The sequence below is a fragment of the Grus americana genome, chromosome 1 (genome assembly GCF_028858705.1).
Source record: "Grus americana isolate bGruAme1 chromosome 1, bGruAme1.mat, whole genome shotgun sequence".
In the NCBI taxonomy this organism is placed as follows: domain Eukaryota; kingdom Metazoa; phylum Chordata; class Aves; order Gruiformes; family Gruidae; genus Grus; species Grus americana.
The window spans coordinates 8525139-8549023 of NC_072852.1; the positions used below are offsets into that span (position 1 = coordinate 8525139).

Consider the following 23885-nt stretch of genomic DNA (forward strand, 5'->3'; position numbering starts at 1 on the left):
CCTATCAGACGCGCGGAGGTAGAGGCGGGAACGGCGTCTTAAAGAGGCGATGGAAGGCGGTTACCTAGCAACCGCTGGGCGGCGGTGACCGTTGGTACCGTGAGGAACGACGCCATCGCGCTTCGGCGGCCTCTTCGCGGCTGTTTCGCGCAGCCCGGCCCCGCTTTGCAGCCCTCTTACAGAGGTGGGTTGTCTGAGGGCTGGGCGGCTGCATCGTGGCTGTGGCAGCGGGAGCAGGGTGGGGTTACAGCGGTCACTGGGGCCAGGGCCGAGACGCTTGTCTCAACGTCTTGGCAAATAGAAGCTCTCATGTACAGTCTGTGCAGCTCACTGGAAATCTCTTATTGACTGTGCTAGGATTCCAGACAGGTCCTGTGAATGCTGACTTGTGTTAGCGATGTAAGAAGGGAGGTCACTTCTAGCTGCTCTGGCCCGGGCCCTCCCCTGCCTGGCTGCTGTGAGCCCTGCCTGGGGCCTCTGCCCGGGGTGGGGGGTGCGACTGCTGCTTTCCCATTTGCAGGCTCAACCAGTAACAAAGCTGAGCATGTGTCACAGATATACCTGGTCAGACAGACTGCCACAGACAAGGTGCTGCCTTCAACAGCACCTACATACAGGACTCACATAAAACAAACACAGACTAGTCTCCCTCTGCTTTGGCTCGTAGCAGTAAAAGTTCACTAGTGCAGGCATGCGTGCACCACTCTCTAGGTTCACAAGCACACATACATTTGCAGATCCCTCAACCACCAGCATGGTCCCTCTGTCTGCCTAGCACCCCTGCACAGATCCCAGGTCTCCTTAACTGCTTCATGGATTCCCTACTTGCCCACTAGTCTAGCTTGATGCTTACTAGCAAATGCGCATTCACACACTTGTCCCTCATGCACTCCATGTTCAGAAGTCCCCTTGGGTGTACCAGCATGGACCCCCCTGCCTGCTTCATACCCTGACCTGGACCCGAGGTCCCTCCACTCACCAGCTAGGCCAGTAGCTGACACCACAGGTCACGGGTGCCCACACCCCTGGTCTGACTCTAGCAGCTGACACCCAAATCCACTCAGTTTCCCCCAGCTGACATTCCGGGCACAAAGTCCGTAGGACCCTCCCTAGATCCAGAGGGCCTGGACCCTTCCAGCTGCTGATGCTGGGACCTCCATCTACTCCAGTAGCTGACAGCACAGGCGGCAGGGTGTCCATATCCAGTCTGACTCCGGGAGCTGGTACTGGTTTTCTCTTACACACACAGGTCCCGCTAGTAGCTGGCACTTAGTCCTTGCAGCATGCATGCACACAGGTTAGAAAGTGAGATTACACAGAGAGATAGTTAAGATTTAATAAGAAGATATAAGAAGGTAAGACAGCCTGTGATCTGGCACAGGGCTCAGCCAGGCAAGCATACTGACTGGCCTTGTTTTACACATGACCAGCCTCTTTTATAGTCCTTTCTCTCTATTCTCATCTTTATTCCTCCTTGCTCCTGTTCCCCTGCACATCCCTCACGGGTTTGTACAGCTCTATTGATTCCTGCACCCCTCCAAGTCTGAGGTTGTGTCCATGTTGTGTGTGTGTCCGTTTCCCCAACCCCCCGGCTGGGCCCCGGTTTATGGTCTTACAGTTGCAAAGTCCTGGTTGATCTTCCTGAAAGTAGTGCCTGTAGTTTCTTGATAGCCCATCAATTAGTGTGAGTGGTGAGGTTTGTTTCTTGTCATGGTCTCTATGTTTGTGTGGTGGGTTGACCCTGGCTGGGGGCCAGGTGCCCACCAGAGCCATTCTATCACACCCCTCGTTCACTAGACGGGAGAAAAAGTACAACGAAAAGCTTATGGGTCGAGATAAGGACAGGGAGAGATCATTCACTAATTATCGTCATGAGCAAAACAGACCAAACTTAGAGAGGGAATTCATCTAATTTATTACTAAGCAAAACAGAGTAGAGGAATGAGAAATAAAATCAACTCTTAAAACACCTCCCCCCACCCCTCCCATCTTCCCGGGCTCAACTTCACTCCCGGCTTCAATCTCCGCTCCCCCTCAGCGGCACAGGGGGACAGAAAATGGGGGTTACGGTCAGTTCAGCACACGTCATTTCTACTGCTTCTTCATCCTCAGGGGGAGGACTCCTCTCATCGTTCCCCTGCTCCAGCGTGGGGTCCCTCTCACGGGAGACAGTCCTTCACGAACTGCTCCAGCGTGGGTCTCTCCCACAGGGTGCAGACCTTCAGGAGCAGACTGCTCCAGCATGGGGTCCCCCACGGGGTCACAAGTCCTGCCAGCAAACCTGCTCTGGCGTGGGCTCCTCTCCCCACGGGTCCACAGGTCCTGCCAGGAGCCTACTCCAGCGTGGGCTTCCCATGGGGTCACAGCCTCCTTCAGGTGCCTCCACCTGCTCCAGCGTGGGGTCCTCCATGGGCTGCAGGTGGAATCTCTACACGCCCTCGTCCTTCCTCCATGGGCTGCAGGGGGACAGCCTGCTTCACCATGGTCTTCACCACGGGCTGCAGGGGGATCTCTGCTCCGGCGCCTGGAGCTCCTCCTGCCCCTCCTTGTTCACTGACCTTGGTGTCTGCAGAGTTTCTTACATCTCACTCCTCTCTCCAGCTGCAAAAGCTCTCTCTAACTGGTTTTTTTTTCCTTCTTAAACATGTTATCACAGAGGCGCTGATTGGCTTGGCCTTGGCCAGCAGCGAGTCCGTCTTGGAGCCGGCTGGCATTGGCTCTGTCAGACACAGGGGAAGCTTCTAGCAACTTCTCACAGAAGCCACCCCTGTAGCCCCCCCCCCGCTACCAAAACCTTGCCACACAAACCCAACAGTTTGTTTTGTCAGATCTGTGTCTCTGTGTGTTTTCCTTCTGGTTTTCCCTGTCTCCCTTAGTTTCCCAATTGACAAGTTCCCGGATCAAATAACCTTGCTGGAATAAACATTCTCAGACTCCCACATGCCCCATCAATTAACGTGACAGACCAGGTTTGGTTCTCATTACCGCCTCCCTCATAATTTACTGGTCAGGTTTGTGTCTCCATATGTTCTTGTTTTATGGCTTCCTCCCTTTCTTATTATCCCTTGTTGCACTGGGAAAGGTCCTCGACCAGATACCCTTAAATGAGCAGATGCTGTTTTCCCAAAGCCAAAACAGAGGTATAAGAAATCTCACTGTTTCCCCTAAATTAAAAGTAGGCAAACGCTGTCATCTTAGCAAAGTCCACTTCACTGTTCAACGATTCCCTTTAAATAAAAAGTGTTAGTATTATGCTGAATATTTTCTAACCGTTGTCTTGCATTCTTTCATTTGCCTACATCTATCTGCTGTCTTTTCTGTTTTCCCTGACTTGCAGGCTGCCTGGAGTACAGCTCATCTCCTGCTCCTGTACAATGCAACCAGCTCTACGCCTGGAACTCCGAGGCACTACAGTAGACAAAGAGTACAATTTTTAAAAAGCTTAAATAGCAGCCTAAAAATATCAGGATGATGCTTTTATTATTTGAAGTCACCAAGCTGGCACTTTAAATAGGGGACCTTTATATATATTTTTGAGCAGGAACGCCTGTGGACAGGCCATCTGAAGTAATGGTGACTCAGGAGGTGCCACACATACCTAGATGTCTTGAAGAGGCAGACTCATTAGATGAATTCAGTACATCCTATAAAGACGTACTTAATACTAGTAACATGTAAGTTATCCTAAATCACTTAAATTCATAATAGTTTAGCATTTATTAAGATCCAAAGTTACTACTAATAATATTGACTGTCTGAAGTCCAAGACTGACAACAGTTCTCATCAAACTTTGATGAGCATATACAGGGCATGAAAAATTCTGTAATGGCTACAAAAGGGCCCTTTGCAGGAAAGGAGGAAAAAAAAATATGCTGAGATAAATATATCAAAAGATTTATAATAAGGATATATGTTTACCATGTTAATTTGTATGTGACATGTCATAACTGGGTGGGAAAATTACTTTTTTAATTTTTTTATTAAACGGCTGCCTTCAATTACAAAATGCTGCAGAGCCTGGTAAAAGAATGTTTGGAGTGCTGAACTGCAAGAAATAGTTTAGTGTTGCCAGAAAAGAGCCCTTGTGCATATTTTTATTGATCTTTAATGAAGTGTATACAGTAAGAGATGAAAGGCCCTTTCTTTGTTTGATAATGGCTCTTGTATAGTTAGACGACAGAGATGCAGACTTCTACCATTTCCACATTATGTAACAATAATTCTTGATATCATTTTCCCAAAGATTTGTATGTTGCGGTGCAATTTTTTTTTCTAACATGGCATTTGTGATTTTTATAAGACATCAGAATTCAACTTTTCAAGCTCTCAGTTGATATAGGAACTTGCTAAGTGAGGAAATCTGACTGTGCACAGGATTTGGTGGCAGCATACTACCCATAGGGAATAAGACTATGCTCATCCTCTGACTACAAAACCCAGAAGCTTTTTCTCCTTCCTTGACAATACCTTCCTAATTATGAAGCTGAAGCTTGGTGACATTACAAAACTGGGAAGGGACTAATTTCTGATAATACCTGCTAGGCATGACAGTGTGCTGTCTGTTTTGCCTGCAGAAGCAAAATAAAGTTCTATTTTACTAGCAAAATAAGATACATTCAAGAAAGCAAATGCAGTGAAATTCAGACATAAGGTAGAAGTAAAATAATTAATTTATTTTTTTTGAATATAGTTCAAATCCATCCCTAGTAGTTTCCATGGTATTTGCAATTGGGGTTTTTTATTGCCTTTTTTTTTTTTAACAGTTTGAGTTTCATCTTTTCCCAGTTCTGCTCTGTTCAGGTTTAGCAGTTCATTGACCTATTTACTGTTTCTCAGCAGATTGATCAAATGGGTTTTGTGTGAGGAGGAAGTCAATGTCAGTCAATGCAGATTTTGATGGGGCAAGGGTAGAATAGGATGAATTTTGGTAGGTTGTTTGCCTTGCCTCCTTATCCCATCCAATTTATTTCTTAAGACCTCTTCTTTGTCATCGCCACTGTGGCCGTGTGTCTGGTGGTGCATTTCTCCTTTGCCCTCCTCTCCCTTCCTGAACATTTGCTCTTCTTCAGTAACAGCCCAGCTCTTCATTTTGTGGTTCCCACTTTGGTGTCCTTTCAGTAGGAAGAAAGAAAAACATAAAAAACTCCCTGCCCCAAAGGGATAGCAACTGTGAAGATGTGAAATTAAAAGAAAATTAATGGAGTTTTGTTTGGTTTGGTTTGGTTTAATGCATCAATATGCACAAATAAATTTTAGGTAATTTAAGTCGAGGTGTAGAGGTATATATAGAAGTATAGGTGAGTTGGATTTGTTTCAGGTCAAGTAGTACCTTTAATCTGATTCCAACTGCTTCTAACATTTTTCTATTTTAACCTCAGACTTTGAGGGGAAGATAATATTGTACTGTCTGTAATTTCTTTATTTTAAAATTTTATTCTACCCATTTTTATATGTCCCTAACAAAATTGCTTGCTTCTGTCTTCTGTATTTCATTTTCAAAAATCTAATTTCAGGAAAACGTCTGAAGTTTCTGCAGTCATGGCTAAAGCTGACATCAAACCAAAATCTATACATCATGCCAAAAAATGGTCAGATGATGTTGAGAACTTATACAGATTTCAGCAAGCTGGATACAGAGATGAGATTGAATATAAACAAGTAAAACAAGTTGATATGGTAAGATTTAGAACTCTGCAAGGGTTATTACTTTAAACTTCTGTTTCATGTTAAACGATGTAATAAAACTGGAGGTGCTGCTTATTTCCTTTCATTTAGGCTAGTTTCTGATACAGTTTTAATCTCCCAGGTTTGACTTGAATTCCTGAGCCATTATAAAATGCGCAGAATTACTTATTCACAGAAGTGAAACAGAAACACTACCCAGCCTGTGGTTTCTTTCCTCTTCTCTTATGCATTTAGAGCATTATAGATTTCTTTAAATAGATGTAGCTGCTATCTAAAAGAATAACTCAGTTTTGAGGAAAGAGATACATCAAAGTGAGTTTTCTGTGAAGTTTCCCCGTTACTCTGCCAATAGACCTGACAGGAAACTTGTTCATTGTCCGGGGAGTCAGTCCTGTGTCATTGCTACCAACTTCAGTTTTACAGTTGAATTGTGTGGTAGCATAATCAGACTTCGTGCACACTCAAAACTTGGCATCTATTGAAACTGTCCACAATAGAAATATTTGATGCCAATTGTGGTAAAGGGAGTCGTGACACAGGCTTTTATCAAACTGAGAACATCAAGGACTTAGTGCTCTGCTCACTAAGGTTGATGGTGATGCTCCCTAGCATGTCAAATGAGCTAATGAATAACAGCCAGATATTCAGCGGCTACTTGAGATTCAAAATAGCAACCAAGAGGTTTATACAGCAAGCAACATATTATCTCTATTAGAGCTCGGTGATTTATCTTCCAAAGCAACGTATCTAGTATGAAAAATCCGCTTTTAAAAGATCTTAACCTCTTGTGCAGAATGATCCTAAAAGTCACGCCTCATCCGGTTAAAACATAGCAAAATGTTGATGTGCATAATAAGATGCAGTTTATTCTTTTGTTGTGGGCTCAGATACCACTGTAAAGGCTGCAGTGTAAATTCCTTTAACCGTGAAAAAGGAAATCCTGCAATTAGTGTGGTGGGATCAGTCTCTGTAAGATTTATGACAGTGTAAAACCATAAACAATTAAACCCTGATAAATACACCACTTGGTCAATGTGAAATGACCGTGCATTCTGTTCAAAGTTGCCAGGATCTGGCAGTGGTTCTCTTTTAACTTAAGCGTTTTGAAATGTCTTGTTTACTCCATATTATGTTTCCATAAAGTAATATTAAAGCTGTTATGTTTAGGCAGAGAATGCAAATAACTCAGCTGTATGTCTATAAAGTAATAAGGTCAGTGACGAAACTACCACTTCTGAGACTCTCCAGTTAGAGAACACTCTAGTTTGACATCCCATTGTCAACCCTGCCTGGAAGAGAAATAAGATTCATATTACCTGATTTTTAAGGTTCAGTTTGATCAGAAGTAGTCGTAGATGTTCGAGCTGCAAATAGTCACTGAAGCCATACAGCTGTTGAACACACAAGTGCTCAAGCCTTTAGAGCTTCATATTGTGGAACACTGAACAGCACCAGGATGGTGCTGGTTTCCTGCAGGGCTCATACTGCTGTCTTTCAGACTATGGTACATATAGCTCACTTTATTTTTATGACATTGCTAATGAAAAGCACGTTTTTCATGGTCAGAAGGATCCCAAAGAAACCTTTAAGTGTGTGTCAGTCTTACAGAAGCTGAATCTTTCAGCCTCTTAGATTACTGAATAACTGAACAGCATCAATGTTTTATTCCTAAACGAGGTACTTTAAAAGTTTTGACTAGTTCACTTTTTAAATTACTCTTGTTCTTAATAATTTTTTTAAAAGTTAAGCAAATTAATAGCAAAGTAGTGTTTAGATGCGAGCGAGGTTTTCCCATGGAAGTATACCCTGTATTCTTTGCAATATAATGCACAAACATCATTTAATGTGAGCATGTTCACGTGAATGTATATCCTTTTTATTCTATTCCTAGGTAGAGTGTTGGCCAGAAACTGGATTTGTTAAGAAGCTTCAGAGAAGGGACAATACATTCTATTATTACGATAAGCAAAGAGAATGTGAAGACAAAGAAGTCCATAAAGTGAAAGTTTATGTGTATTAGTTTTGTTATTGTTCTAATTTGTTTGTATTTTTTTATAAATCTGTTAGAATCTGTAAGTAAATGAGATTGTGTAATCTGACTTACTGTAAGTATCAATGTCATTCTTGGATAGAAGGGGGAATATAGGAAATGTAGAGAAGCCTGGAACTACAGACGTAGGAATTTCATTTTTTCCTGCTATAAACAAAAGTTTTATTACCCCTCATTTTCCTAGTTACAAATGTTTTGGCATAAAGATAAAAATCTGGTAAATGGTCATCATATATTTGGTTTAACTGTGTTTGAAGTCTATTATACATACAGGCATCAATCTTTATTCAAAACAATATAATCTTGTTGGCACACTGGCTAATGTCAGCCACAGTCTCTTGGTCTAGCTAAGGGTTGTGGGACTACGAAGGGCCAAAATAAGGCCAAAAGGCTGAAGTTCCCTTGGAGAAAACCAAGAATAACAACCTCAGGATTTAGTAAGGATACCAAACAAACAGGTAGTAGGGACCAGTGCTAAGGTGCAGACGTAAGAACTCGTTATTGCGATAGAAACAGTCACAACAAAAATTTCTTTCTGTGCAATAGGTAAGGTATCCCCAAAGTAAGTATTAATTACTTGAGGAGGAGTATTAATTGACTTGGTGTCATATGCCTTTTTATGGAGGGGGAAAAAAATAATTGTGGATTTACGTATGGTGGGATGAGGGAGTGTAAAACTGCAGGGAGAACATGGAATCCATACTATGGAATATTTGAGGTTAGGTAATTTAGTGTGGTGGGCTGACCCAGGGTGGACACCAGGTGCCCCCAAAGCCGCTCTGTCACTGCCTTCCTCAGCTGGGCAGGGGAGAGGAAATAAAACGAAAGGTTTGTGGGTGGAGATAAGGACAGGGACATCACTCAGCAATTCCTGTCATGAGCAAAATGGACTCAACTTAAAAAAAAAATTCATCTAATTTATTACCAAGCAAAACAGAGTAGAGCAATGAGAAATAAACCCAAATCTTAACACACCTCCCCCCACCCCTCCCATCATCCCAGGCCCAACACCTTGTCTCTGCTGCTCCTTCCTCCTCAGGGGGAGGACTCCTCACACTCTGCCTCTGCTCCAGCCTGGGGTCCCTCCCATGGGAGACAGTCCTCCACCAACTTCTCCAACCTGAGTCCTTCCCACGGGCTGCAGTTCTTCACGAACTGCTCCAGCATGGGTCTCTCCCACAGGGTGCAGACCTTCAGGAGCAGACTGCTCCAGCATGGGTCCCCCATGGGGTCACAAGTCCTGCCAGCAAACCTGCTCTGGCGTGGGCTCCTCTCTCCATGGGGCCACAGGTCCTGCCAGGAGCCTGCTCCAGCGTGGGCTTCCCATGGGGTCACAGCCTCCTTCAGGTGCCTCCACCTGCTCCAGCGTGGGGTCCTCCATGGGCTGCAAGGTGGAATCTCTACACCCCCTCATCCTTCCTCCATGGGCTGCAGGGGGACAGCCTGCCTCACCATGGTCTGCTGCAGGGGAATCTCTGCTCCTGCTCTGGTGCCTGGAGCACCTCCTGCCCGTCCTTCTGCATTGACCTTGATGTCTGCAGGGTTGCTCCTGTCACATCTTCTAACTCTTCTCTCTGCCTGCAATTGCTCCCGGTGGTTTTTTTCCCCCTTCTCAACTCTGTTTTCCCAGAGGTGCTACCACCGTCACTGATGGGCTCGGCCTTGGCCAGCAGCAGGTCTGTCTTGGAGTCGGCTGGCATTGGCTCTGTCAGACATGGGGGAAGCTTCTGGCAGCTTCTCACAGGAGCCACCCCTGTAAGCCCTCCCCTACAAAAACCTTGCCACGTGAACACAGTACACTTATGCAGATGATATGTTGGATTTCTGGGCAGAATTCATCTCCACTAAGTTCAAAGGTCACATTGTCAGCATCTACCCTTGATCCTGTCATTGGGACGCCCTCTGTTCAGAATGGAGAGAAGCTGGATCTTCTGGGCACAATTAATTTCTTCTGAATGTAGATATGTAACATTTTCTTGGAACCTGTTGCTGTGACATCAGCTCTGCAGAAGCTGTCCATATGTGTGCTCCTACTCTGAGACACCTGGTAAAGGCGAGGTATCATACTTGCCTTCACTCATTAAGGAATTCAAGTAAAATACTTTAAGACGCCAAAACTCTTTAGAGAATTGACCCATAGAAGAGGTTATTAACTAAACCAGTAGGTGTGTTCATGGTAGTTACACAAAACTGTTACTAATATCTCCTGTCTGTAGAGTGTAAAGCAAAGGGATATCTAAACTGAGTTTTAGGCATGGATTAGCAGTGTAGGCTTGACCATCTGTCTGATGGATATTCTTCCCTCATTTGAACCTAAGATGGTGGCCCACTCAAGATGGGAAATAGAGGACTTACAGCTCCAAGATGAAATAAGCAGTATAGGTGCAATGCTCAGAAGATCTCATTGACAATAGGTGATGATGATCTAGTCATCTTATTTAGAATACTTGGAAATTTTTAGCTTAAATCTGTATGAGCTCTGTTAGAGAAATGACCAAAAGGTACCTTCTTATGCAACTGTGAAGCTTTTTTTATTTCAGGAAGGTTTTAATGGCGTATAAATAGAGAGTTATTGCAACTATAGAAATAAAGTATTGCTACAGGAAATTTCACTTCAGATTTTCATTATGATTTCTTTTTTTAATTTTTTTCTTTGATTGCTCTGGATGTACTTTCTAAGAGACAACTTTTTGCATACTTTGCCATCGAATAGTGTGAACAGGACAATTATCAGGATAATCCATCTTATTTTGTCACTTGAAGATAGTGGACCTCACTTTGCTAACTTCATAGATTCCTAAAAAAAGAAATCTTCCGGTGGATATAAAAAGAGCCTTTAAAATTCACAAAAAACAGATGTGTTGTATAGCCAGCTCAAATTTATTGGCAGAAATTGTTGCTATCAGTACACGCAGAATAAGTAAGAATATTTGGTATAGCCATTTTCTCAATCTGTAAACATGACATAGTTGGGTGTTCAAGAACAGGAATTAAAACTGCAGGTAACTTTTTAGAGCTTACCTTTTTTTTTTTTAAAGACAGACATTTAAAAATTGAAAAAACTGTAAAGGATTATTCTGGGCTTCCCTCATTTTACCTGATTACACCTCAATTTTTTTGCAATACTGCTGGATGCTTTCTCTCTTGTATTATGTTTTAAAACAATGAGTGTGCATTTCATACAGCCCGCTGGGGTTTATTTCATTTTAAACAAGCGGCGAGGGAACTCATGTTCCACTTCTGAAATGCTGATTCTGTATGTTGGCAGATTCTTCTTGCTTTGAGAGAGTGAATTACCCAGATTTTATTACTAACATTTGTCAGTATTGCCAGTGTGCTAAAAGGTTGAATCTCACTGTAATATTTAAAGAAATAATGGGCTGAAAAGGAAAGAAAAGTCATATAATTAGTGCTGGAGACCACTTTTAGACAGCTTTTGTCAACCCTAATGGTGTGTTTGGGAGTTCACTCACTTCACTAGCCAAACAGCAGTGACAGTTTCAGTTATAATTGTCCTTTGATGCTCAGTTCATATCCATATTTCATTCCAGTTCATGCTAAACTTAAGGTTACTTAAAACCACTCTCTTTTTTAAAAGACCGTAGCTGTGTGATGGCATTAGCTATGAAGCTAAAGGAGTTCCTGTCTTTAAAAAGAAACAGGTACAGGGGTTCTTGCCTGAGTTCAAGTTTGTCTGTGATCACAAGATAACGCTAATCTAGTGTAAGGACGTTTGATTGAGTTAATTCTTAGAATCACAGACTGGTTTAGGTTGGAAGGGACCTCAAAGCCCATCTAGTTCCAACCCCCCTGCCATGGGCAGGACACCCTCCACTAGACCAGGTTGCCCAAAGCCCCATCCAGCCTGGCCTTCAACAATTCCAGGGAGGGAACCTCCACAGCTTCTCTGGGCAACCTGTTCCAGTGCCTCACCACCCTCACAGGGAAGAATTTCTTCCTAACATCTAATCTAAATTGACCCTCCTTCAGTTTAAGGCCATTACCCATTGTCCTAACACTCCATGCCCTTGTAAACAGTCCCTCTCCAGCTTTCCTGTAGCCCCTTTAGGTACTAGAAGGCTGCTCTAAGTTCTGCCTGAAGCCTTTTCTTCTCCAGGCTGAACAACCCCAACTCTCTCAGCCTGTCCTCACAGGAAAGGTGCTCCAGCCCTCTGATCAACTTCGTGGTCTCCTCTGGACTCGCTCCAACAGGTCCATGTCTGTCTTGTACTGGGGCCCCCAGAGCTGGATGCAGTACTCCAGGTGGGGTCTCACAAGAGCAGAGTAGAGGGGCAGGATCACCTCCCTTGACCTGCTGGTCACACCTCTTTTGATGCAGCCCAGGACACGGTTGGCTTTCTGGGTTGCAAGCACACATTGCTGGGTCATGTCCAATTATTCACCCACCAGTACCCCCAAGTTCTTCTCCACAGGGCTGCTCTCAGTGCATTCATCCCCCATGCTGCATTGATACTGGGGATTGCCCCAACCCACGTGCAGGACTTTGCACTTGGCCTTGTTGAACTTCATGAGGCTCACATAGACCAGCTCCTCCAGCCTGTCAAAGTTCTTCCTGAAGCGTGTTTGGTATTCAGCTGTGCTTGTTGAGCACGAAGCTGATACTTGCGTACTAACAAGTTTTCATTTGCTACCGCTATGCTGGATGTACCTCCTTCAGTCAAAAAAGATGTCTACAGAATTTAATGTGTCAGTATTTTCTCTTATTTGATAAATCTGTAACTGAAAGGTCTTGTCTGCAACCTCAGTTTTAAGCGCGTTGAGAACTGTTAGCTTACTTGTGTCTTAATTTAAGGTCACTAAGTTGTGAAAAAGTCTCGGAAGTAAGTAATCTGGGGAAGCTATGCTTCACTTTAGGGGTGACAAACAGTTCATATCAAGATAAATAACATTTCCGAAAGCCATTAGAAAAAATTTTTTTTACGGAACCTTAGTAACTTACAAGAGATAGAGATAAAATCACATCTCTCCATTTTATTGCCTAGAGATGAAAATATGTGCTATTTTGCTGATTTAAGTTGCAATAAAAAGTAATTCTGTGAAAATACTTCCCAAGGTACTTATCTGTTGGTATTCCTCTTATCAGGGGATACAGTAATGCTTTCAGTGACCATCTGCAGCAGCTCGACAAATGGATGATGGCAAGTCTCCCTGTTAGCAAGTGCGTACCGGCTGCCCAAGCCTGATGTACTTAGTCTAATTCACTTCATGGCTTTGTACAAGACAAGAATAAATGCTTTCTGTGCCTGTTGAAGCTCATAAAAGGAGGTAAAATGAACTTTTCCAAGACTTTTCAGGCTTTGTGGTTGACGGCTACAAGCGAAATGGCAAAGGTGCAACCATTCTGAATTCAACCAGTTACAATGGGGAAATAAAGGCTGCATTTATGTGTTCTAGGCTGGTTTTCTATGTTTTCAGCCTTTACTTGAATTCATTATGGAGCAGTGTTGTCTGAAAGTGGTACTACAGTTATTTGATTGCGTTACCGTCACAGCAGCTCAAAGCACCACACAAAAAGAATGGTATAAGCATTTTAATTTTCACTCCGATACCTGAGTGGACAGTTGTCTTTCCAGTTCTGAAAACACTTGAACCTCAACCTTTTGATTTTGAAACATGGTTCCCTTGTTTCAAGGTGTTGAAAATGATTGACCGGCTTCAAACTGTTTGAAGACAACTTTGTAACTCAACAGCTGTTGATGCCATTGTTCCTCACATTGCCTGATACAAGAGAAGTCTGTCTGAAAGCAGCTTGAACAGGGTTGCCTTATGGTCTTCCTTGGTAGCCTGTGCTGAGCACCTGCTGGCAAGTTGTGATTACTTAATAAAACACATTTTCTTTCAAAGCTGAGACTTTGCATTTACTGTTTATCAGGGAGCGTAGTGACAGGACAAGGGGGAATGGGTTTAAGCTGAAGGAGAGGAGATTTAGATTAGATATTAGGAAGAAATTCTTTACTGTGAGGGTGGTGAGGCACTGGCACAGGTTGCCCAGAGAAGCTGTGGATGCCCCATCCCTGGAAGTGTTCAAGGCCAGGCTGGATGGGGCTTAGGGCAACCTGGTCTAGTGGAGGGTGTCCCTGCCCATGGCAGGGGGGTTGGAACTAGATGGGCTTTGAGGTCCCTTCCAACCCAAACCATTCTGTGATTCGATGATTCTGTGCAAGTCTGCAGCTCAGAGCACTCACGAACAGCATTTGGGAGGGTGACTGGTGAGTATGTGCCAGGGGCTGGCCCACAGGATGGACAGTGAGATGACATAGAAAAGGTCATTAACAACGGGATTTAATAAGAATGCAGGCCAGGCTGCAGGGGTCAGGGGCAGGGCTTGGTCAGGTGAACGTCCTGCCCGACAGCCTGCTCACACGTGTCCAACCCCTCCATCCTTCCTCCTCACCACCTTCCCATACTTGTTTCACCCCGATCCTTCCCTTTCTGTGTCTGTGGTCCTTCCCCATAACATCTCATAGTAAGTTTTGTGCAGTCCCCCAAATCCCCTCAAATATCCCTTAATAGTCATGCTAACCATGTTTCCTTCTCATCAGTTACAAAACCGAGGCTGACCCTCTCCAAAGCTGGAGTATTTCTTCTAATGGCCCATCAGTCAGTGCCTGACAGGCCCTGGCCTCCATTCTCTCTCTCATCACCTGCTCATTAAAGTTTGTGTGTCTGTGTGTTTAATTTAGCATTTTCCTGGTTATTTGTTATTTCTATGATATGGAATAGTCCTGAACCAAATGACTTACCGAACCAGATGCTCTCATATTTCACATGTCCTTGTGCCAGCCTCCCTGAGGCACACAGCTTAGCTGCAGCGGGAAGGATGATGCTGTGGCACCTACTCAGCAGGACCTCTGTCCTGCTGCTGCAGATGTCCAGGCAGCATGTAGGCAGGTTGCAGCTCTAAGGACGTGGAGACAAAGGGAAGGGAATGCCTAAAAACAGGGGGAGGAGGAGGATGGGGAAAATAGGAGGGAGGGGAAAAAGGGCACATGAGTTCAGGGAAGGACGAGCATGTGTAGGCAGTCAACCACGCAGATGCGTCAGAGCATTTTGCCAGTGATCCTGTACCCGCAGAAACCTCCTCCCTCGCTGGCAGTAGCTCAGTTCTTGCTGGCTGGGGAAGCAGGATGTGGTCCCAGCTCCTCGCTGCAGATGTTCGTCCTGCCTTGGCAGCAGTGCCCGAATGCCTCAGCCAAGGGGAAGGTTTTCTGCTTGGGTGGATAAGCTGCTGGCAGCCGCTTGGTATTGCAAGGGTGATGGAGCAAAAAGCAGGTAGACAGGACACGTGGCAGGTTCTTAATTTTTACCCAGGGTGTCTAAGGGACGTCAGCCGCGCTGCGCTGCCCTAGGATACACGCTTGTGCCAAATACACAGTGTTTTTGAGGAACAGCCAATGCTGGGATGCGAGTGGGGAAGAGCCAGCAGGTGGGATGTGGGCGCTGGGAGATGGGTACCAGGATGCTGTGAAGGGAGAGATGGGCCGGAGCCAGGCACGCTCGATACAGGGACGTGTTCCTGAATCAAAGCACACGGTGGCCCTGCAGATCTGCCTCTTTCCTTGGCTCTGGTCTCCTGAAGCTATAGACAGTGGAGCTCTTGCTCTGTAACCATTCTGTGGCTGTGGTGGATGGTGCCTGCCAACTCCTATCCTAACCTCCCTGACAGATCCATCTTCATCTTGTTCAGAGGGAACTTGAGTCACAGCCCAGAGGGACCCTGTTTCTCTCCATCAACTCTTCAAAAAGGAGGAGGTCTATATACCAAGGGCTGAAAGATCACTGTTCTGAGGAGACGCTCATTAGAAACATGAAATATCTCTTTGATGATCTATCACTTACAACTTTGGTTTCAACAAGTGAGAAAGATCACTACACTTGCAACTACAAAGAGATTTATATAAATGTCATTGGATTAACATTTTGTCAGACCAGAACAATATTTCAGGAGAGAAGAAATATTTATGTATCTGAAGGATGAGTTCAGAAGAGGTGTTTAAAAGAGACATTCATTGGTAGTACGTATATTGCAAGCAGATTGTTGAGAATGCAAGGCAAAAAGAAACAGAAGAAATATAAAGGCTTAAGTATGTGACAGACAGTAAGAAGACATTAAAATGTCATACAGGAATCTTAGTTCAGGAATAGCTTCTCTGTTATTTACAGTTTTACCATTTGCATCCATCAGATGGAAAGAAACTCACCAAATATTCACAATTCCTGCTGTACCGTATCAGAGCAAAGTAGGAGGCTCCAGCCACACCAGATGAAGTAATTTACCATCAGTAACCAAGGAGGATGGGAGGCATCACCTGCTAAATATAAACACTGTCAGTTAAGAAGTTCAGGGTCTTAAGGCCAGTAGCTCAGGACTCTCTAATTTACTAATTGTTAGATCTTAACAAACTTTGGAAAATTGGAGAGGTGCCAGAGGACTGCTAGAGGGTCAACATGATCTGCTAGTTAAACGGAAAAGGAATGATACTAGGCTGGGTGAACAGGCTCTAATCAGGGATAAATTAATGAAGTGGTTACACTAGGAATCTGTCAAGAAAGAACAAGGGGCTATAAAGTATTTTCCCCTCTTCTCAGATGCATCTTGTCTGGTTTGAAGTATCAGCAACGAACCACAGGAAGGATGAAGAAACAGGCGCTTCAGAGGTACTGTTTCTGGGCCATCTTATTTTACTGCCTGAGGACTAACAGTTTCTAACCGCTATCATCAGTCTCAGCCCAGAGTTACCTAAATAAAAGCTGTGGCTGGTGCTGTGTGAGACCCCGAGATGTAGAGGTTCACACCTCTCACCTGGGATGGAGCCCTCCATCCTCAGCCTCTGTGAAATCCGTAAACTTTAAGTAAGAGAAGAGCTCCTCTGGGCAAATAGGACTTAAATGACTCGCTTTTCAATTCAGAAGTTGTAGCTGCCACAGATTCTGAATTTCATAGCCCACGGAGAGGAAAAAAACCCGTGGTTGTTGTCAGTGCCAGCTGGAAATATTTCAGCGCAGGAGGCAGCAGTCTGGATTTCAGGCAGGTGTTTTAGTCATCCCGTGGCTAACCATCATGTAATGGAGTGTGTGCCTCAGGGACACCGAGTTTGGGGCAGGAAACCTCCTTCTCCTGGATGCACTGGGCTGCCAGGTAGCCTTGAGGTGACTTGGGAAGAGGCAGGAGTCACACAGACCCTCGCTGCTGGTGGGATGACCTCTCCTGGCATGGCAAAGCATGCTTGCTGCGGGCAAGGAAGGTTTTGCATCTCACCTCTCTGCAGAGAGCATCACAAAATCCTGTATTTCAAGGACAGTGCCAAGGGGACCATATGCACATAAGGAGGAAGGACAAGAAGGGGGAGATTTTTCTTTTCTGTTCGTCCTGCTGTGGAAAGCTTAAACGACAAGATAGAAAATCTGCAAAATCGGGAGGTGCTATTGTTCCATGTCCTTCTGTGACTTATTAAAAGTAGCATTTTTTTCCTCTCGAAAATGCAGTAACAGTCCTGTGATGTTACTGCCACCGTCCCTGGGCTGACAAGTGATGTCTAATTTGCAAACGCAGCAGACGAGAGGGCTGGCTTCCCCGTTCAGCCGGTGCACGGGCTCCACACACGGAAACAGCTGGTGCCGTTCGAGCGCCTTTCCTCTGCTCTTCAAAGGGATGTTCAGAAGCCGTTTCACAGGTGCTGCCCCACTTAACGTCAGCCACCAACCTGAAGAGAAGGGCTGGAAGTTGCTAAATTGCTTATACATGTATCAAGGCTCAGAAGGGAAATGTTCATGATATATATGCATAAATATATATATATTTTAATGAAACATTTCTCTTTTTGAAGACATTTTTTCTCAGGAAAAAAACCCAGCCTTGAAGATATTTTTTCTCTAAATCTTCTATCAAAAGTTGTGACTCTCTCAGCTGAGGTTTTGGGGCATGAAGGAGCAGATGGGAAAGCTTCTGTGATACATTAAATAAGATAATGTAAAAGAGGGAAAATCCACAATCCTCATGAAACTCAAATTGCTGGAAAATCCGAAGGAGAGGGAAAATTACAATGAATAATTTGGACAACGCATCCCTGACTCTGAATGTTTCAGCTTCTTACTCTGTTCAATCTCACATCTGATCTCCAAGAGCTAAACATAAACGCGGGAAAAGTAAAATGAAATCGGTTTTGCCGTACGATTTAAAACCTGCTGCCTGTATTTCCCAGCTCGGAGGGATGCCACGGACTGAGGCTCGCACCGAATCTGTGAGCTCATGCCTCCCTCTGCTGACTGCCTCCCCCAGATAAAAGCCCGTGATTTTTTTTATTTCCCCCCTTTCCCCCCCTCCTGTAGAGCTAACGTTCCTCCCCACGTCCCGAGCGATGCCACGTCCAGGGAGCTGGAGGATACGGGCTGCTCCGGTCAGCCCCAGCCCCGCGGTGCCGGTGCCTGGCGCTCCAGCAGCGCCCTGTTCCCCTGCGTGGCACCTGCCCCTGGGGTCCCACTGCCACCGGGCTTCTCCGTGGCACCGAAATAATGCGTGAATCCCTGCTTAAGGGACGGTCTCCGAAAGCTGTAAGGAAAGGACTCCAAGAAAGCTGCTGTAAGCCAAGAGAAGCAAGCAAGGAGCTTTGGCTCGATCACTAGATTACAGATAGAGTACGCTAGAAATTATTTTGCTAAATTTTGTTGGGTTTTTTTTTAAATTTCTCAGTTTGATTATGTCTGCAACACCACTTGGTATCAGTTTAAAAACCTCTTGGTCCTTAAAGGCAGCCACTAAGTAAAACTGACCATTGGAAACTCCAAAACATGAAGGTTTTGGTGTCCCTTCTCTTTTCACAAGCCACCTTCAGAAACCCTGCGTCTTGCAGCAGACGTGTCCCCCTGGCACGTGCAAAGGCAAGAAATGAACAATCTCAGCACTGTGGGATTACTTGGAAAAAATCACGCCCCTTGCTCTGGGGTGGAGGGGCAATGCTGGAAGTCCTTGAGCTGTTTCCCCCACAATGATCTGCCAGGGTCTGGTGGCCCTTTCCATAGAGGGAGACAAACACAACTCTTCTGGGATGATGGAGAGGGATCTTAGTGCCGTAAACGTGTTGTCCATTATTCCCTCTTCCAGAGCACCTCCTCCAGTTGGGGGGCGGTTGGATGATTTGTTAGGACAGAGATGAGTTTAAAGTCCATTGTAATGAAGCAAGTTAGTTAATCAGGTTCACTTTGGGCTTAAAAACTCAGGTGAAAACAGCTCCTGGGTCCTCCAGGAATTTGGGGCTGTGGAAGCTTTGTTAAAAAGCTCCAAAGAAAATCAAACTAAAGCATGCCAAATAGAACAGCCAAAGGGCCACTGTACTGGGAGCTGAGGGCTGATTTAATGGTGCAAAACCCAATTATGAGGCTGTAATCACTAACGGCTGTGTCAGGAAGCTGAAATTGCTATGGGGAAGGAGACAGGACAGCAGTGGCTGCTGTTGCTGGAGCTGTGACTAAGACAAATTGCAGCAGAAAGCCAGTGTTAACAAAGAGTTACAGGATAAATTGATGCATTATAAAGCCCAGCACATTAGATCACTTGAAAGGACACGCAGAGCATCAGAGAGCTGGGTTGGTGAAGAGCTAAAGACAGCATTGCCTGCACAGATGAGTTACTGACCTCCACCCTGGGACTCAAACAGCCAGCTGGTGAGTTACAGAGGCAGCAGCATCAATGACAGTGATATATAATTAGCCTTGGGATATAATAAAATTTTCATATATGTGCTGAATTAAATCTTTGCCCAGAGTACAGGAAAAACCACATGATGGCCTTTAGAATAAATAAAATATTAGACAGGAGAGAGCATATATTTTTTTACGAGTCTATGGTGCTGATGTTCTGAAGAGACTCCAAAGCTCTCTGCAATTTATGGGCCAAATCTATTTCTTGGAAGCAATGCCAGGACTATTTTTGAGAAAGGAGAGCTCAAGCTCAGCATGTAAACCTTGGAACTGCTCTAACACTTAGATGCAGCCAGCTATGATAAATTTAAAGTGCACTAAACAAGAACAAGGGAAGGCAAATCATGTCCAACCTGAGCAGAGCAAACCTTTGCAATGTTAAACCATTTGAGATTTCCTTTTTTATTATTTCCTCCATTAAAAAGCAGGTTGTTTTTCATTTCAGACCTGAAGAGTGTACGTACTTTTCACTGAAGATTGATATACTTACTTGAAATTATAGAAAGAAGCAAGTCAGTGTTATGGGGCATCAAAATCGCAGCGGTCACGGATGCACTTGTTTTGAACTTGATGTTAGCAGCTTGTCTTTATTCTCAGACAATATAGCTTGATTCAGTTTTTGCAAAAAGTCTGTATGGGAAAGAGAATAAATCACCAAGCAAATGGGACAAATCATTTTATCATTTAGAATTATAGAATGGTTTGGGTTGGAAGGGACCTTAAAGATCATCTAGACCATCAAGCAGTCCCAATGCTTGAGATTGCCCTGACCCATGTGCAGCACCTTGCACTTGGCCTTGTTGAACTTCATGTGGTTCACACGGGCCCACCTCTCCAGCCTGTCAAGGTTCCTCTGGATGGCATCCCTTCCCTCCAGCATGTCAACCACACCGCACAAACTTGCTGAGGGTGCACTCAGTCCCACTGTCCATGTCACTGGCAAAGATGTTAAACAGTGCCGGTCCCAGTACCGACCCCTGAGGAACACCACTCATCGCTGATCTCCACTTCGACATTGAGACGTTGACCGCAACTCTGAGTGCGATCACCCAGCCAATTCCTTATCCACAGAGTGGTCCATCCATCAAATCCATGTCTCTCCAATTTAGAGACAAGGATGTTGTGTGGGACAGCATCAAATGCTTTGCCCAAGTCCAGGTAGCTGATGTTCAATTCCACTGAGTAGTGAAGAGGGAACAGGGGATCCCCAGGGCTTTGAAACTTGGCAGAAAACCAACAGCTCTGTCATGTGATCTGTCCCATGGGCGAGCATCAGCAGATACAGAGTGTGGACACCCTGCACACCCACGCGGCATCACTGCCCAACCAAGTAAGATGTGGAATATCCATGAAGATTTATAGCATTTTCACTGCAGATGAGACGTGTATTTTGAGTACTAACATAAATGTTAAGGTAGAAAGGTCTTTAACCACATTTGCCAGGACTAGAGGCTTGGTCTCATTTTCCCAGGGAGGTTTCAGAAGTTTCACGAGCTCTGAAACATGAGCTCAGTGTATCCTGCACCCCCACGTTTATCAACCTCTTGATGGCAGCAGGGCTTGCTCCTGGAGCTCTGAAACCTGAAAGGTTGTCCTAGAGCTGCACTCCTTTGACTGACTGAAATCCCCCAGCCTGAGCATCGGTGCATCCTTCATAGCCGTTTGCTCTTGTGCCAACATAACCCATTAACTTAAGCATTTTATCTTGCTCCTGAGCATTTACTCCTTCCCATGCTGTGTATAAAACCCACAGAATCCCTTCTTGGCCTCCCTTTCGCAGGGCTAAGCCAAGCTTTTCAGTCTTCTCTTGGAAGACAGGCCCTTGTGCTGATCATCCCACCGTTGAGCTCCTCCTGATACCTGTTTTGGAACAAAACAGTCTCTCCTGAGCTTGAGTAGCCAAAATGATGAACAGACTCCAGATGGGATCTCACTGGTACCATGGCAGAAATTACTCCTTTTTTCCTGTAGAAATTCCTTGCCTGGGATCACATCAGTCTGCTGCTATACCACATTGGTTCATGAACATCATATGACCAACACCAAAAGCTTTCTCTTCCTTTTCCATTTCTGATGGAGGAAATCCCAGCTTAGGGCAGAAATTCCTGTTTGTCCCTAAGTGACCCATGAGTATTGATACATCCGCACCACGCTCACTGCTGTCACTGCTGTACAGCCTCCAATAAATGATCTCTCAGAGAAACTTTTCAATCTCAGCCTGTTTTCTCCCTTCCCTGAGGACTACTGCTACAAAGAGGAATTCCTTCCTCGCCTCCGAAGGAATTCAGCTGCATCGTGCACTGTTGGAGAGAACGTGTCTCGTGGATGGGACCGTGTGCACAAGCAGTGGTCTCGCTGAGATACTTGCTGCTGGGGAGCATCACCTCTCGGGTGAAGCAGACCGGCTACCATGAGACATTTCTCACCTAATGATCCAGGCTTGAGAAAGAGGACCCAGCTTCATGAGACACATCATGTGCTGAACAATTTTTGTCATCCACTGGAAGGGAAACAATTTATCAAACCATTTGTATCGTGAAAACAGACGCTTGGCTGAGTCAGTTACGTCCGCTATGTTATCTGTTGGGTCTGTTACGTTAACGGCTCAATCAGATTCTCACTCATCAAATTAAAGTTGCTGCCTGCTCACTGAACGTGTCACCTGGAGAAGCATTCGGATGCACAAGCAAGTGGTCCAGGTAGCAGATGCAGATCAGTTAAGTGGAGAAGACATGTAGCATTTGAAAAATGAGATACTACAGCAAAGCGTGGGCTGAGTAACTCCCTGTTGTGATCTCAGCATGGACACCTGAGCACTTTGTCTCCTTCGAGGTGTGTTTGGCTTGTCCCATGGCCACAAAACAGCCCGCAGGGACTAGGGCTGTCTCACACCACCATTGAGGCCCAGCTGTGATTTCGGTGCTGCCATGGCACCAGCTCACTGTGGCTGTGACCCATCTCTGAAGACCACAGACTGCTGCATCCTGGAGGTCAACCTGATGGCTGTTATCTAATGGCATTCGATAGTAGAAAATATTGTTCTAGTGATGTGAGGATGAAGTCTCGTCTTCTTACTCCTGACCAGTCTGAGAGGTACCTTTCATACCAAAATCTTAGAGCTTCAAGTGTTGGAGGTGCTGATGATGGGTAAGGAAGGAAGCAATAGAAAGAGAGTTTTTGTCAGTTTTTGTCCTAAAGAGCCTGAGATAAGCACAACCTACCCACCTTGGCCAGAAACGTGAAAGGGGTCTTGAAATGAGCTACACAGGTGAAAGCCCCAGTGAAACAACAGATAAACAGTTTTGTCTGTCTTATGGAACCCCCCTCCTGTAGACTGTATTGCCGAGTGCCATTGGTTGGCATCTTCATCTCATCTGTTACCTGTTTATTGACGCTATTAATGTTCAAGGAATGGTTTGTGTTTTTCATCAACTTTTGCCTGTGTTTTGCATTTGTACTTACTTAATTATTGGTGATTAGTCAATAGATGTTGGAAGAAGGTTGTGTCCATTTGTCCCCTTGAGCCGTAACTCCAAGCATAAACGCAGTATGCAATGCAGGGGACTCCCACAGTCGCTCCCCTCCAGCAGCCCAGTGCGTCCCTGGCCCCAATCAGACACTACCCCACCCTCAGTATTTAATCTGGGCAGAGCCAGAGCCTGGTCAGGAATATATTTAAGTGCTGAAAAATAAGCGTAAAACCAACCGGAAGGTTTCTGTAGGTCAAAAGCACTTGTGTGTCAGGAAGCCACATCCTTCATCCCATGGGAATTTTTTTTCTAAGTGGCTCAAGATGACACGAAGGGTCTCTCCACTGAGTCCTGGAGACATTTCTTCACCAAACAGTGAGTGTGGAAACAAATGCCAGAGGGTTACAGACGGTGTTTCTGACTTTGCACCCAGTACTTGAGCTCAGGATGAAGTCAAGCTCATTGAAATCTTGATAATTTCCCAGCCTTGCTTGAATTTAAGACCTTTCATCTTTGAAGTTGCGGTGCTTTGGTCTTCAAGCGTGTTGAGCGCAGGAGTTTGAGTGGTGATCAAGTGCCTCTGGAACCCTGTGTACACAGCATGTGCCCAAAGGCCGAGCAGTCCTGGCATCGCTTTTCACCTAAAATGACTGAAATATTTTGCAAGAAAAGTGACTGCTTTCACTGGACTCTCTTTCAAGAGCTGGGAAGCTCCTATGAGCCGTGACCAATGGCTTAAAGAGGGGTCTTGGATGACTGGGGGTGAGCAGGAATTGACCCCCAACCCAACAACTGCACAGACAATTAATATTTGCAGCTGTTTTTCATAGAATCATATCATAGAATCACAGACTGGTTTGGGTTGGAAGGGACCTTAAAGCCCATCTAGTTCCAACCCCCTGCCATGGGCAGGGACACCCTCCACTAGACCAGGTTGCCCAAAGCCTCATCCAACCTGGCC

At 45.0% G+C, this 23885-nt stretch overlaps 1 protein-coding gene across 3 annotated transcripts; it reads left to right on the plus strand.

Moving 5' to 3' along the window:
- The first annotated feature begins 78 nt into the window (after nt 1–78).
- On the plus strand, nt 79–7870 carry MEIG1 (meiosis/spermiogenesis associated 1). Of its 3 annotated transcripts, XM_054847762.1 has the most exons (5): nt 79–184; nt 3338–3424; nt 3542–3674; nt 5515–5677; nt 7578–7870. In XM_054847762.1, exons 3-5 carry the CDS (start codon nt 3571–3573, stop codon nt 7704–7706), a joined length of 396 nt encoding a protein of 131 aa, XP_054703737.1. In that variant the 5' UTR covers nt 79–184; nt 3338–3424; nt 3542–3570; the 3' UTR covers nt 7707–7870. The 3 variants fall into 3 exon arrangements, with proteins under 3 accessions (XP_054703737.1, XP_054703752.1, XP_054703742.1); XM_054847767.1 differs by lacking the exon at nt 3338–3424 and having other exon boundaries at nt 100–184; XM_054847777.1 differs by lacking the exons at nt 3338–3424; nt 3542–3674 and having other exon boundaries at nt 85–184.
- Nucleotides 7871–23885: the final 16015 nt, after the last annotated feature.